This window comes from Procambarus clarkii, chromosome 21, assembly GCF_040958095.1.
Source record: "Procambarus clarkii isolate CNS0578487 chromosome 21, FALCON_Pclarkii_2.0, whole genome shotgun sequence".
Classification (NCBI taxonomy): Eukaryota; Metazoa; Arthropoda; class Malacostraca; order Decapoda; family Cambaridae; genus Procambarus; species Procambarus clarkii.
In genome coordinates this window covers 31,506,120-31,522,098 of record NC_091170.1, presented here as the reverse complement: position 1 = coordinate 31,522,098, position 15,979 = coordinate 31,506,120, and the positions used below count along the sequence as shown (strand labels likewise).

The 15,979-nt window shown below is 41.7% G+C and overlaps 1 protein-coding gene across 1 annotated transcript; it reads right to left on the bottom strand.

Annotated features, from left to right (window-relative positions):
- Window positions 1-7,772, bottom strand: LOC123760761 (protein split ends). The gene is given in 9 exon segments (XM_069328647.1): window positions 1-964; window positions 1,906-2,108; window positions 3,535-3,658; window positions 4,073-4,156; window positions 4,466-4,557; window positions 5,123-5,228; window positions 5,390-6,954; window positions 6,990-7,065; window positions 7,067-7,772. Coding segments are annotated over 9 exon segments (3,027 nt in total). The 5' UTR covers window positions 7,763-7,772; the 3' UTR covers window positions 1-883.
- Window positions 7,773-15,979: the final 8,207 nt, after the last annotated feature.

Here is a 15,979-nt window from a genome sequence, read left to right as displayed (position 1 = left end):
GATTACAAAGATACTATGCTAATCTGATTACAGGGCTACCATGCAAATTTGTCAAACTCATTTGCTTCGTTATGTGGGGTTTACAACCCCTCCCATAACGAAATAACATGCAAATATGATTGCTATATTAAGGATATAAAACACACAACCAAACTTATAAAATTATTATGAAGACTTAAAACTTATGTAACACTGTAAGCATCAATATAAATACTGTAATTATAAATAGTCAATATACTATAAAAATATGTAGTTTTAGACAAGCACCATACTGTAAAAATATGTAATTTTAAATAGTCATCATATGGTAAAATACAGTATGTGGTTTTAAATAGTCACCATACGGTAAAAATATTTAAAGTAGTGGCAGTTTTAAATAATCCCCATATTGTAAAACAAAAAAGTGTTCTTCTAAACAAAACAATATTAGTTTACAACTAGTCTTGTTTGTGCTGGTTCATTTTGTGATGAAGTGCAGACAAACGCTAGGATGGTTCTACATGTATGATAGTGGGCAGAGGCTCCGTACAGATGGGTGGTTCTACGGGTGGATGGTAGCACATGCGGATGGCTGTACTGGTGGGCTATATTGTAGTGGTAAAGGTGGGTGAGTGAGCAAGGTGAATTAAATAAATACATTGGTGGAATTATGAAGAAGAAATGGAACAGGAAGAACAGCAAAGTAGCTGGGAAAGGATAGTCATACGGGTGGTACAGAGTATACAACTATGTCTTGTTACATGGGGTGGAGGTGCGCTAATAACAGTGCAAGTGGTCGTGTAGTAATGCAAATGGGGTGGGGGCGTCTGGTGCAGTTAGGTGGGCGTCTGGTGCAGTTAGGTGGGCGTCTGGTGCAGTTAGGTGCGCGTCGGTGCAGGTGGAATTACTTGTTGTCGTGGGAATGGTCCTGACAGAAGCCGTGCTCACAGAAGGACGCCGGTGGTGGCGCCAGTGACCCCAGCACCTGCAATACAAGATTACAAGTCACACATGGATAACCAAGCCGCTGCAGCGATACAATATCGGCCGCAACTGCAGGATACATTATTCTAACTGTAGAATACATTACTCCGTGTTGCATGGGAGTTCCTAATATAAACTGCGGCTACCTTCAAACAATTTGTGGTCAGCAAACTTGGTACTTACTTATCCCGGATTTCCTCAAAACCTCCCACAGTGGCGCTGATCACTAATTAACTCTGTGCTGTCACTCTGCTGGACACCTCCGTATCCATTTGGGGGGACAATATGTAGTGTCCAGCTCCAGAAACCTAGCGTTCCTGTGCTACACTATTAATTCTTGCCACAACGGACATAAATGGTGTATTAAAACGGCCAAACCTAACCTATCGTTGTTGATCACACCCTCCATTTGTGCTTCCAAAGTCCTAACTGTTTTCCAGCCCACATTGACTCCCCAATGGATGCAGTACATCACCTAGAGGTAGCTAAGTACCCTCAGTCCAAGCATGTTATAATATATCGACCTTAACAAACCAATAAACCCAATTCGTTGCGAAAAGAAATCACAATATCTCTTGCTCCTTTGAACCGGCGCATGGTGTCCGTCACCCGAGCTGTCAGATGTAAGTTCCAAATCCAGTGTAATCTTCGAGCCTGTATACAACCAGTCAACCAATAAGTTGTGTCTAAACCATTTTTAATTCATAAATAGGGGGGTTTGGTAGGTGGATTAATGAGCATTTGACTTTTGTCGATAAAAACGGGCTGAAGGTCAAGTGGTACAGTGGTCTACGTTCTCGAATCACAATCAGGGACCCTGGGTTCGATCCCCAGGAGGACAGATATGATTGGGTTCGCTTCCTTTCACCTAATGCCTTTGTTCACCTAGCAGTAAATAGGTACCCGGGAGTGAGACAATTGTTGAGGGTTCTAACCACTCACCTGCATAAATTCTTCTATATCTTCCCCGGAAGTTGGAAACAGCTCACGCTCTAGGTCACGCTTGGAGGTGACTTCATTCTGAATGGTGACCTGATTTTGACTTGTGACCTGGTTATGACTGGAGAATTGGGGCTGGCTGGTGACCTGGCTCTGGCTGGTTGCATGATGTTGGTTGATTGTCTGGAGCTGGCTGGCCACCTTGTCTGTGAGGAGACACTGAAGTTACTTGTTTTACTGGAAGATTAGTTTGTTTTAATCAGCACCTGGCACACCGTCGGACCCTGCATCACCAAACAAGAAAAGGACATCTTGGCTTGATACTTCTTACAGCTGGATCTTGTCTAGGACTGAGGTCATACTGGCATCCTACCTCCCTTTCCTAGCGACTACCTTTCCTGTTATTCAAGTGTAGAAAAGCAGTATTCCGTGTGGTAAAGTTTATTTCACAGGGAAAACGAAAAGAATATATGGATTTTAGATAATTTGGGTAAATCTGGAAATACTGTTCGTCCACGTCAAGAGAGTGACGGCTATGGTTTCAATTCTTTCTCCCAAATTTCGCTCATGGAAGTTGGCAGCCAACATTTGGAAGTGTAACTCCCTGATGAAACTGAATGGCAGATGACAGAGCTGTATCTAATTAGAACTCGTTTTGCAAGAGCACGTATACTTGTCGGAGGTAATGCAGAAGGAAAACTGTACATATAAAGTGAAGAAGAGCTATAAATAATTTATATTAATAAGACATTCTTTCCTTTTACTTGTTCTGTGAAGTTGTTAAGAGACATTCCAGACCCAGACCAAGATGGTGGTGGCAAAACAACACACTCAATCATCTCTCTAAGTTTATTTAATGGTCGTACTTGCCGGTGATCGGTGAATTTTATTAAATAAAAGTATTCCGTTCATTGAACTATTACAGTCCGTTTTTCTTTCCTAATGTCCAGTCAATCAGGTTCTAGGATTATATGATAAGTGACCATTCCTGAAAAAACTGGAGGGGAACAGAATATCGAGGGTAAAAACGCTTTGTTTGGAACAAAAGGGAATAAATTTGAACTTGTTGACAGAAGCTACTCGGGTGAAACTAAGCCTATTGAGGAGTTCTGGCTCCACCGTGGAGAGAGCCACAAGAACTGGCACGGTAGTCTTTTGTAAGATTAATTAATAAGGCCCGATTATTTCCTAATTAGTCAATACTAGTTAGCTCAAATTGTAATATTTTAAACTGTAGTGAACCACCTACAGTGTAACATGAATTAGTAAGAAGTAAGACACTTTGTGTACGTATTAATTATAAGATACTGGAATAAGTCGATAGCTAGTGTACCTAGCACATCTGGAGAGAGTTCAGTGTTAACATGTATAATTTCTTAACTTCATAACGAGCGTGGGAACTCTCTGTACGAGTTTCTACAGGGAAACACACTAAAAGAACGATGTGAATCCATAGGAAATGTATATGTTTATCTCTCAGAATGTTTGGTAATATGTTTATTGTTTGTGATGTGTGTCTATGTATGTATTAACACGATGCACTGAACGGGGTGAGAATAGCTTGAGCTACCTCATCCCTTTGTGTGTATTTTACCTCAATAAACTTATTTCAATTTCAATCTCAATACGTACCCAACACGTGGGAGGTGGAGCTTGGGTCGCTGGGCGCCCCGTGGTCACTGGCGGCGGCATTGGGTCCGTCTGTGCCCTTAGGTGTCTGTCTTCTCAATAGGTACACCGAAACATCCTCCTTCGCCTGTAACACCAGTATGAGAAAATAACGATATAGAGGAAAGATACGATGCCTTAAGTGTATCTGAGGTGCGTGAGTGTGTATACTCTCACCTAGCTGTATTTGAGGGAATTGAACTTCAGTTCCTGGGCTGTGGTAGCCCCTTGACTGCCAGCTGCTTCACTACAGGAAGAGCATCAAGGAAGCGTCTCACCTGACAGATGCTGTGTTACAGGAAGAGGGCCGAAGAAGTGATACAAATGGCAGCGGTTTCAGTACAGTTTCATGATAGTCCTTCACCTGAATGCTGCTGTTTTACAGGAAAGGTGCCAAGATAATGCTTCGTCTGTCAGTTACTACTCTACAGAAAGAGTACCAAGGTAGCTCCTCATCTGACAACTGCTGCATAACAGAAAGAGTGCCAAGATTGTGCCTCACCTGATCAGGGCGACCAGAGACCTCTTGTGTCCCTGGAGTCTGGCTCGTTTTGTCCTCCACAGTCTTGTAAGGAAGCACAATCATCTGCAATTGTACACTTTAATACAACCTGTCCTCTCTTTAATACAACCTGTCCTATCTTTAATACATCTTTTCATCTCGTATATACAATCTCTCCTCACTTTAATATAACTTGTGCTCTCTTGAGTGCAACCTGTCATGCTTCAACATCCATAGGCTACTTCAAGGCTATTAAGTGGCTGCGCAGTATAATTCAAGTTAAGTAATGAGCTGATATATACCCAATCCCTCATTAGTATACATCGTCATGAGGAATTATTCTTAATTGATCGTTTAAACAAAATGACAAAAGAGTAACACAGAGTAACGCACATCAAAATTCTCGAGGTCCGGTGGCCCGTCCGCGATAGGCTTCTCCCGCCCCCTCTCCTCGTTGCCTGAGCTCGACGATAATGATAGAAAATCTGTTCATAAAGACAATTAATAAAATAAAAAATAATAATAAATAATACTTATGCATATTGGGAACGTTTAACAAAATTGTAATATGAGGTCAAGAATTAGACAGCAATACAAATAAGAATTTAATAATTAGACAGTAATAAATGCAAAAATACAAGAATTAGACAGCATTAAATACACGACATAGAATGTTTATTAAACAGCCAGCGACAAGTGTTGCAAATTAAAGAATTATGGGGACGGCTGGTATATTATGGGGACGGCTGGTATATTATGGGGACGGCTGGTATATTATGGGGACAGCTGGTATATTATGGGGACGGCTGGTATATTATGGGGACGGCTGTATGGGGACGGCTGGTATATTATGGGGACAGCTGGTATATTATGGGGACGGCTGGTATATTATGGGGACAGCTGGTATATTATAGGGACGGGTAGTGTATTATGGAGACCAGAATATTATGTACATCTAGCGTGTCTGTTCGCTTATTTTGTTAAAAAATAAAATGAAAGAAATGGCTTCCACTCACGTAAACAACAGCTAACTTTACACAAAAATATCACCTGAAATTCCTCCAGGCTGGAACATATCGTGGAGGGGGGAGGTGGTGGTGGTGGTCGGGTGGGGGGCGTCACCGACCTCAGTTAAGGGCGCCGTCACGCTCTCGTCCTGTCAAATGTTACTCATTAGTGCACAGATATCTCGGCTTTAATTCTTATGCATGATAATAAAAAAATAAATCGCTTCTAAAGCTGACATGCACTGATTTTAATTAGTTTTGACAGCTTCTCTAGTTTTTATAATGCAGAATTCAATGTATGGTAACTGACCTCTGAAAGGGGTCTCCACGGGCCATCAATTGAAGGTGAGTTGGTGATGCCGTTGGCTGACCAAGTGGACCTTCCCTGAGGCGAGCTTGGTGTTGATATGGAGATCGTGGGAGGCTGGTGAAAGACGGCGGAAGACGAAGATGAAGTTTGGTAAGAAGGGCTCAGGGTTCCTGAGATGCTTTCTGAAAATGACACAGTCTGGAACGTGGATCCGGTCGTCAGCGGGGAGGTTCCGGCGGGTGTAGACTGACTGGGATTATCCCGTGTCTCAGGCTGCTGGTGAGGCGCAGGAGTTATCGCAGTCACCACAGCTACAATCTTCTCTCCAAAGGAATTGGTCTTTGCGAAGATGTGATCAAAGAACTCGTCGCTGCTCTCAAAGGGCTGGAACCCCTCAGTTGTACTCCCTGGAGGTCCCAGGTCCTCTTTATTAAAGCCTGGCAGAGGCTCGAATGAGTGATTTTGGTTCTGGGAGAGCGAGGGCTGCGACATCTGTTTGAATGAGTTGTCTAACATATGGTTCAGACCTTGGGAGAACGATGATTCCTGCCTGAACTCTGAAGTTGCTTGACGTTTTGTGGGGTTTGAGTCAGAGATGCCTTGAGGCGTCGTTATTTCGGGACTTTGTGGAAGAGATGTTACTAGGAACAGTTGAGAATCGTGGGGGGTAGTCTGGGAAGTTTGGGAAGATGCTGATGATCCGGCTATTGATGTGGTTGATGACTGGTGCTGAGGTTGTGAATGTTGTTGATGTGTGTGTGATTGTTGTTCATGCGGGTTTGATTGCTGTTGATGTGTGTTTGATTGCTGTTGATGTGTGTTTGATTGCTGTTGATGTGGTTGAGATTGTTGTTGTTGTGGCTGTGACTGATGTTGATGTGGTTGAGGTTGTTGTTGTTGTGGCTGTGACTGATATTGCTGTTGTTGTGAATGATGTTCATGCATTTGTAATTTATGTTGCTCTGGTTGTGACTGATGGGATTGTGATTCCTGTTGCTGTGGCTGTGGCTGTGACTGATGTTGGTGTGGCTGTGATTGTTGTTGTTGTGACTGATGTTGTTGTTGTTGTTGTGACTGATGTTGTTGTTGCTGCAGTGATTGATGTTGTTGATGCGTTGGTTGATGCTGTTGCGAAGATGTAGTCTGTGACGTCGAGAAATGAAGCTGATGCTGATTTGGTAACGTCGGAGAAGAACTCTGTTGACTGTCTTGTGATGCTGTAGGTGGAGATGACAGGGAATGTTGCTGGTGTTGTGACGCCAGTGGTGGAGACAGAAGAGCCTGTGGCTCTGGCAGCGGGGATATCGAGGAGTGTTCTTCGGGTTGTGAAGGTACAAACGGCGATGAAATAATCTGAGGTTCACGTTGTTCTAGCGATGGCTGTTGTGATTTTGATTCTTCTGGTTGTAACGGTTGTTCCTGAACGTGTTGTGCGGGCGTGAAACCTTGCCCCTCGATTTTATTGTTAGAAGCAGGCAAGTCTCCGGTGAAAAAGAGATTGTCATTTTCGACGTTCAATGAATTCAAAGTGTTTGTTGATGGTACGAAAGGTAGTGAGAACTTATCTGTGTCCTCGATTATCTGTGAGAGATCAGTTGACTGGCAGGAGGTAACATGAAATCATTGATGCCAACGTTCTCCGACGACGAGTAAGTCGTTGTCGAGATTTCATCATTCGGAAAATTTCGGAGGTGGTTGAAAACTGGTCGGAAGGTGTATGCTTGGCTTATTTCCCAAGGAAACAGGGATAAAGCTCCCGGTGTCTTGTTGGAAATTGTTATCATCATTAACGTAAACAACATCTTCATCTCTGGGGAAAGAGAACTCTGAAGGGTCTATGTTGACGGAGGAAATGGAGTTAGCGTCTGCTATAGGTTGTGCTGCGTCAAGCTCGCTGAAGTAGTCACCAGGAGACTGTTCGGGGATGAAGTGTGGTGGCCGCCGGATGTCCGACTGGACATGATGTGGTCCCACACCGGAGGGATGGAATGAGTTAGGTACAGCGACGGGACGCCGGGGAGGGTGCCGGGGATAACCTGGTCTCCAAACCGCCGGCTTGGGCTTCTCGCGTCCCCGATGACTGCCTCGGGGACGCTGGCGTCCGCCCATGAAGGGAGCGATAAGGGACGTGAACAAGTTGCGACTCTGACTGACCTTCGTGGGGCTATCGTCTTTGGAGGTCTCTTCGGATGTTGACCAAACCCACTTATCTGCATCAGAAGCCGTCATTTCCATTTCTCTGGCCTCAAGAGGAGTGTCGTTTTCCCAGGAGGTGTGTGAAGCTCGAGGTCCAGCTCCGGAGGTAGCCTCAGTGGCGTCCACCTGACCCAGAGGCGAGGGCGAGGTTGGAACCCACAACGTCACTCCCACCATCACCACACACACCGCCGCACTCTGCAACGTCCACAAATAGTTTACTTTTTTGTTTGGTTAAATTAGGTCATTGTAAATCATATATCCATCCTATGTGTGGTGGCGAATTTACACAACAAATTTACATTTGTTGTGAGCTAGATACAGTTTTCTTTTACCTACAGTTACAATGATCATAAAATACACAAGTAAGAAACCAAGAGTCAGTCCGAGCTTACTGACCTTGTATGCACTCTGAGGCAACCTTGGGATACTTGCCTAGGATTTTAGGCAATATTGACACGTCTTGGATTTTTCACATTTAAATACATAGTGACATAGATCATGTGAAAAATTTTACGAATTCCTACAGGAACATCCTTGACCTTCTCTGTAAAAACACAGACGCTGAACAAATCCACAAGGGCCGTGACGAGGATTCGAACCTGCGTCCGAGAGCATCCCAGACGCTGCCCGACTCATCAGCTCTATCATGCATCCAGATACCAGTATGAGATGGAATCTATTAGAGACATATCTGATTCCATGATAATAATTTTAAAATGTCCGTGTTTTGCTTGTGACACAAAGATGTTACAGATATGTCTTAAGGAGTTTAGTGCAATCATAAATACATAATAGTTACTTGCAAGTAATATGCCTTTTGGATACATGTACACATTTAAGTGCAAGTAGTATGACCAATATTTCGGTCTGAAGAATGGAAGCCCAGATATATTCAGCATCCACACTCAGCAGCCCGTCCTTCTAAGGTGTCCCCACGTCAAGAAAATGGTCAAATTAAAGTGTCCTCCCCTGTACAGTACAGCAGCACCCCTTACCTATCAGTACAGCAGCACCCCTTACCTATCAGTACAGCAGCACCCCTTACCTATCAGTACAGCAGCACCCCTTACCTATCAGCACAGCAGCACCCCTTACCTATCAGTACAGCAGCACCCCTTACCTATCAGTACAGCAGCACCCCTTACCTATCAGTACAGCAGCACCCCTTACCTATCAGTACAGCAGCACCCCTTACCTATCAGTACAACAGCAGTGTCAGCAGGTGTACCACAGGTGTCCCGGAGGCTGGTGCCACACACCTGCACAGTGCCACCTTCTACATCTGCCTCGCACATCTCCCCTACCACCCCCCTCCCCTCCACACCCTCACGAACTATTTTCCACGGATTTTTTCACGGAGAAAACCGTGAAAACCCGCCTGGGGCGACGATAATTGATGAGTGCTTGGCTATTTTACCGGCGTATTAATTACAAATATAGTGAGGAAGACTACGTACGTGGCTCCCTGTGTAAATGTAATATTGAGTTACTGTCAGCGGGTCAATATTGTATAAGGGATATATAGAATTTGAGTTACTATCAAACTGAGGACCCACAAACACCATACGCAGGTTTACATACATATGTATATATGTAGGATATTTGAGGTGTATATATACCTCGAAATCTCTACTTCTTTTAAGGGTCTGATGTGGTGTAGTGGGTTAAGGCGTACTAGTTATGCCAGCTACTGGAAGGTAGTTGTGCTTTCTGGGTTCGAGGCCCACTGGTGGGTGTTGTCCAAAGATTATTAATGTATATATGTATGTACGTATTTATGTATGTTCCTGTATGAATACATACATACATACATACATACATACATACATACATACATACATACATACATACATACATACATACATACATACATACATACATACATACAGGAACTTTAGTGCACATGTACCCCAAGTGCCCAGGGTCTCAGAGCCTATTGACAGGAACCTATGAAAATTTTCTAGGTAACACATAGGTAACGCCCCTCGCGAGCGGCGTGTCTACCTACGTTTGAGTCCTGGCCAGATTGATTGATTAAGATTAAGCCACCCAAAAGGTGGCACGGGCATGAATAGCCCGTAAGTGGTGGGCCTTGTGAGCCATCACCATTAACAATAGATGATACTGGAGATCTGTGGAGGTGCGACTGCACACTGCTTGACGGGAGATGTCTCCCTCGTCCTGGCCAGACTCCTGGGCGCCAGCCCTTAAAATGTTCTTAAAGTGCTGGTTAGGATTTAGCATGTTGCTGCTGCTTCCTGGCTGACCGATCTCACCGAGGCATCGGATGGTGTTGCCAAAAACAATGAGCCTGAGTCCCCCCACCCCCTTCTTTTTAAAAGCACAAAGGCCGCCCTAAAGAAGCCTGATGAGCTCAGGAACGTCGCCAACCAGGCACATGATGGCAAGTTCGCCTTCTAGCCGAACCTGTGAGTCCGGCTACGTCCCTCTTGCTGAAGCTAGCCTGGGCTACCTGAGGGACTGTCCAGTGCATCTAGTACTCGCAGGGGTTGAGCTTAGCTTATTTGGTCCCGCCTCTCAACTGACAGTCAACTGGTGTATGTGATCTATATTTTAAGATATATATGGAATGTGTCTCCGCCACATCACTTCCTAGTGCATTCCCACTGATCGATAACTGATACAGGAAACGTGCTGGATTTTTTTGCCTGGCGTTCACAAACATATGTCACCTCGAATCATATAAATATATACTGCAAAAATAGAAAAGTGTCTAGAAATGCACGTAATGTTCCACTTTTTAACTCCGACAATAGGTTTCGCTTCAACAGTAGGATTACAGACCAATTATGGCCATTATATCGGCCACACACTACTCTACACCTCTGTAGGCGCGGTATAATATTCTAAACTGTGATAATTGAAAGTTCTCGACACGTGTAAATATATTATACAATTGTAATTGCTCTTATTATCAGCAGAAATAACCGTTATTTAAATATCCCTTTTAAGTAGTTTAATGACAGTGACGATTGTGATATGGCAGATTTCGTTACATGCGCTCCCAGCTCTCCCGTGAATGATCTTTTTTCCCCTATAATATTATACATGAATGGTATATATGGCTATTGTCATGCACCCTCTCTACTTTCACCTTCACCGCCTTGAACATATTCATTATCTCCTGTTACACTATAGATTCATACGCTGCCTTCACCATTCAACATTCCACGACATAAGGTGAAATATTCCCCTTTGTTAAGATATAAAATACGTTTGATATTGACACACAACACGACAAATCTAACCACCGGACCTTATCTAAGACTAAATATAAACAATATTTACTGATCATTATTAATAGTGACCGGGACAAAGGAGTTGGTGAGTTGTGATTCGTCTTTATTTTTTCTTTAAGAGTTTTTCAAGCTGGGAAGGGCGGATAGATGATCCTTTGTGTATATTGTGCTGTGGGTGACAAGCGTCTCGTCTTGCTGAGCGTGAAGCAGTTTTTTGTTTTTAAATATTGGGAGTTAAAACTATATAAGGCACTGGAATCGATTAGGTTATTCATAGCCATGTTCTTCCTAACACATGATCGCTTTACATTCATGCCCTCAGTTGCCCAAATGTCTACCCATCCCCAGTGGTAGTTCTTGCTTGGGAGGCGACCTTGTGAATGAGTAGGTCCCATAGAGGTCTATATAACCATAGAGGTCATAGAGGTCTAGACCCTAACAGGTCTAACCCTGTTCTAAAACTCTTCTTGGACAGATGTAATAGAACACATAATCACCAAACCAGAAATAAATATATCTTTGATATCCCCAGAGTCAAACTTAATTTGTGTAAACACTCTATGCAAATAAAGGGACCTAGTCTATGGAACTCACTCCCTAACGAATTAAAACGCTGTCAAACTTTTGCCTTATTCAAAAATAAAAATAAAATGTACCTAATCTCATCTTCATAGTTTCCTGCCTAGTGCTTGAAATTCGCATTGTATCTAGTGCTACCCAATTCCTCATAAAATGTACCTATGCCATACAACTTTACCATTGTAATCATTGTTGTTATCTTATATCATGTTATACACATGGTCTACTACATTATATCTTGCAATAATCCTCAAATTATGCTAAAATGTACCTGTGGATAACCCTGAAATTTATTTTAATGTACTTACTTTTTTTCTCTGTCAAATTTCTTATACAATGTTTTTCATATACTTGCTTACAATGCATTTTTTATACCTTCTTATAATGTATCTTTATACTTTCTTACAATGTATTTTTATACTTTCTCACAATGTACCTAAACATTTTTTAATTTTGCTAGAAATTTCCTTCTTAAAATTATATGTTAGATTAAGAATCTGCCCGAAACCCTATGCGTGCTAGTGGCTTTACAAGAATATAAAACTTCCATTCTCTGTACTCTAATAAACCCAATGTACCTTCTTAAATATAAATAAATAAACAAATAAATAAATAAATAAAATTAACCACATCACTACATGGCGCTGTTGCCTCTTATGTATCTATGTAACACTTTGTATCTTTTAAGGAAGGGATTAACCTTTTCTACCTTGTTCAATATTATAATATCAATGAGATCAGCCCTATTGTGTCCGGTTTGCAGAGTTGTTAATACTGAAGTGCTAAGCCTTTCCCGGTATTAAAGTTTTCAATAACTAACCTAACTTAAACCTAATCTAAGCTAACGTTACCTTTACAAAAAACCTTACTTGACCTAACCTAAACCTGTGTTTTAAACTATATTTGATGGCATACAAAATGTAATACTCAAAGAATTAAGTCCGATACCTACCGCTTTTAAACGTAATATTCCTTTGATATGTGTTACATTTAATAACACCATATTCGCATGCATGAACAGGAGGAGAATGGATTCTCCTCCTCATTTTCAAGTCACAATCGACTTGAGAATGGTCCAGGACGGACCGAAACGTCGTCGTCCCTTCACCTTCTAGTGTGGTCTGGTCAACATACTTTAACCACGTTATTGTGACTCATCGCCTGCAACAGGAGGACGTGTCCACCCAACACGTTCATCCATCATCAGTAAGGTTGATATAGTAGTCTACCCATTATTAATCAGGCTGATGTTATAGTTCATCCATCAACAGTGAGGTGGATGTATTAGTTCCCCAAATAATTGATGTGGTAGTTGGTTTTCAGTGACTAGATACCAGCCATCGCCGCCGGCGTCAACAAAGTGGTCACCGTAATATGTGTGCGCCACTTCCCAAACTGGGCTAGGCTATCATCTCACTCTGTGGTCATGCCGTGAAAGTTAATAGCAGTGAGAGATGCTCCACTCGCTTGCTTTTTTTTCTATGGCGACGTATATAATTCAATATCACACAAAAAGTTTCCCCTTTCCTAAATAGAAACGCGATGGGTTTAAATCCTGTGTCATCTCCGATTAATGAATCATGCAAGAATTCACCAATTTTCTTGTTACCTTCTTTTCCTAACTAATATGTTTGTTTATGCAATATATTGTTTGCCTTTTAGGAGTACAGGCCAGAGAGTGCTTTCAGACGACCTATAGCAATCTCGCAAGACTCCTCCCCCCCACCTATGCCGGCGATATAAGCCCTACTATGTCCACTATATTGCATTGGAGCTGCAGTTTCCGCGTGCAGGACTATCGTCGCTCTCTGTATGTCCACCACTCGGAACTCTGCCATACATGTGGGTTACTGAGAGGCTCGAAGTCTACTACGGGGCTCACCATAGTCCGTGCTGCTTAGAACCTTTGTTCCGAGTAGCTGAATCTAAAACACGTGATCTATTGAAACAACTGCTGCTTTCGACCAAACGGGTTAAATAGTCAGACACATCCGAAAATGTATTATTTGGCCATTTTTCACCGGGTACTCTCATTGTATTTAAAATTGAATTACAATAATTTAGGAACTCATAATTTTGATTTTGTGACGAAATCTCACGTCGTAAGAAATTATATATTTAATAATGTAATCGTTATGGCAGATTCTGTTTCCTTCTTGGGATGATTTCGGGGCTTAGCGTCCCTGGGGCCCGGTCCTCGACCAGGCCTCCTTTTTGAAGGAGGTAATATTCCTTTCATCACAATTTGGTCACAATTACACTCCAGTGGTGGCAACCTTCCGTGTACCACAATGCTCCATGTACCACACCTTCCTTGCCCACGGTAAAGATATCGGTACACACATTTATTATCCTTATACCAACACCATGTGCACGAAGTGCTTTCAGCTAGCCTTGAAATTTCCATCTTTATTTCATTTATAAAGTGGTGACATAGGCTACCTGAATCCCCAGTGACCGCCAGCAAACTGCATTATCGTATATAACTATTCGTACGCTGTTATACAATTGAACGTACAGATGAGTGAGAACATGCATCATGGCGGAAGTTGCATGGGAGAATCCACACGTTCGTCACCATATGGCATTGAAGGGTGTGCATAATAAATAAACTGAACTAAAACTAAACTTAACCATAGCTGCATTATTTTCTCCATTTGTCTCTTTTTTTAACTTTCACTCGTTAAATGAAAAGAGAAAACGGTTCAAATCCGAGACAGGAATTCGAGTCATTGGAAATAAAGATATATGTGTCTTAGTTACCATGCTCACCAATTAGCCAGTCATCTACACGCTAACAAGTTTAAAATAAAAAGTCACTGGATATACATGCATTGAGTGAAACCTCTGTATAACATGTTGGGACGAAGCAGTAATTAAATTTAACGTGATATTCTTCATACAATATTTCACGTATTCTGCCTCGACAACTAGCAATAACCGCAGAACCACGACGGTGAAGACACACCCTAAACTCTGCCCGGCCCCTAAAATGATGAACTAAAAATCAAAGCCCGTTCGCAAAATTGACGAGATGTCCCGTTTTCTATTCGTGTGTTCTCGGTTAGTTCCGAGTAATTTAATACAACATTTTAGTGACGTTGTGAACGCTGGGTAGTAAGTTAGCCTCCAATGCCCTAGTGTTATGTATGCCTGCAATTCCCGGGAGTAATGTATGCCTACCATGCCCTAATGCTAAGGAAGCCTACAATACCCCGGTATTGAGTAGGCTTAACATGCCCTGGTACTGAGTAGGCCTAACATGCCCTGGTTACTTAAATAGGCCTATCACGTGTACCGTTAGGGAGAGACTGAGATGTATCATGTCGTACAGACACTTGTCATGCAGGACACCGTCCATTCTTTAGACAAATTAAAATTGGGTACATGATAAACAACGCAAATAAAATATTTCGTATATACTCAATCTGCAATTAAAATCATGAAGCTATACAGATGGGGGAGGCGGGTGCGGCAGAGATTGGATTGCCTGTGGTACACAAAAAAGGTGGAATGAGGGTGTGGGTTGGGTTGCCAGTGGTATACAAGGGGGGGGAGGGTATTATTGGGGTGGCTGTAACTATATCACACAATGGGTAGTCATGAAGGTGACAAGAAATGACAATTGTCACACATTGGACATTTACAAAGGTCATGATTGACAGGCATGTGTCCACAAAGCATAAATTGTAACAGAGCACGTGCTACAGCTGTAATTCAGATAATAACATTATCTGCACTTCCAGTCTTTTAATGTTAATCATTTGCGCAGGTGACTCATTTGAGTGCACGTTGGCGTGTGGCAGCACACAGTGTGTTAACTATCACATCCACTACTTCACTACATACTCCTCTCAGTTACCGCATCCCCTCCCCCCCTCCCCCCGCCACACACACACACACACACACACACACACACATATATATATATATATATATATATATATATATATATATATATATATATATATATATATATATATATATATATATATATATATATATATATATATATATATATATATATATATATGTCGTACCTAGTAGCCAGAACTCACTTCTCAGCCTACTATTCAAGGCCCGATTTGCCTAATAAGCCAAGTTTTCCTGAATTAATATATTTACTATAATTTTTTTCTTATGAAATGATAAAGCAACACTTTTCTCTATGTATGAGGTCAATTTTTTTTTATTGGAGTTAAAATTAACGTAGATATATGACCGAACCTAACCAACCCTACCTAACCTAACCTATATTTATAGGTAAGGTTAGGTTAGGTAGCCAAAAAAAGCTAGGTTAGGTTAGGTTAGGTAGGTTAGGTAGACGAAAAAATATTAATTCATGAAAACTTGGCTTATTAGGCAAATCGGGCCTTGAATAGTAGGCTGAGAAGTGCGTTCTGGCTATTAGGTACGACATATATATATATATATATATATATATATATATATATATATATATATATATATATATATATATATATATATATATATATATATATATATATATATATATATATATATATATATATATATAAACGTAACGAATCAT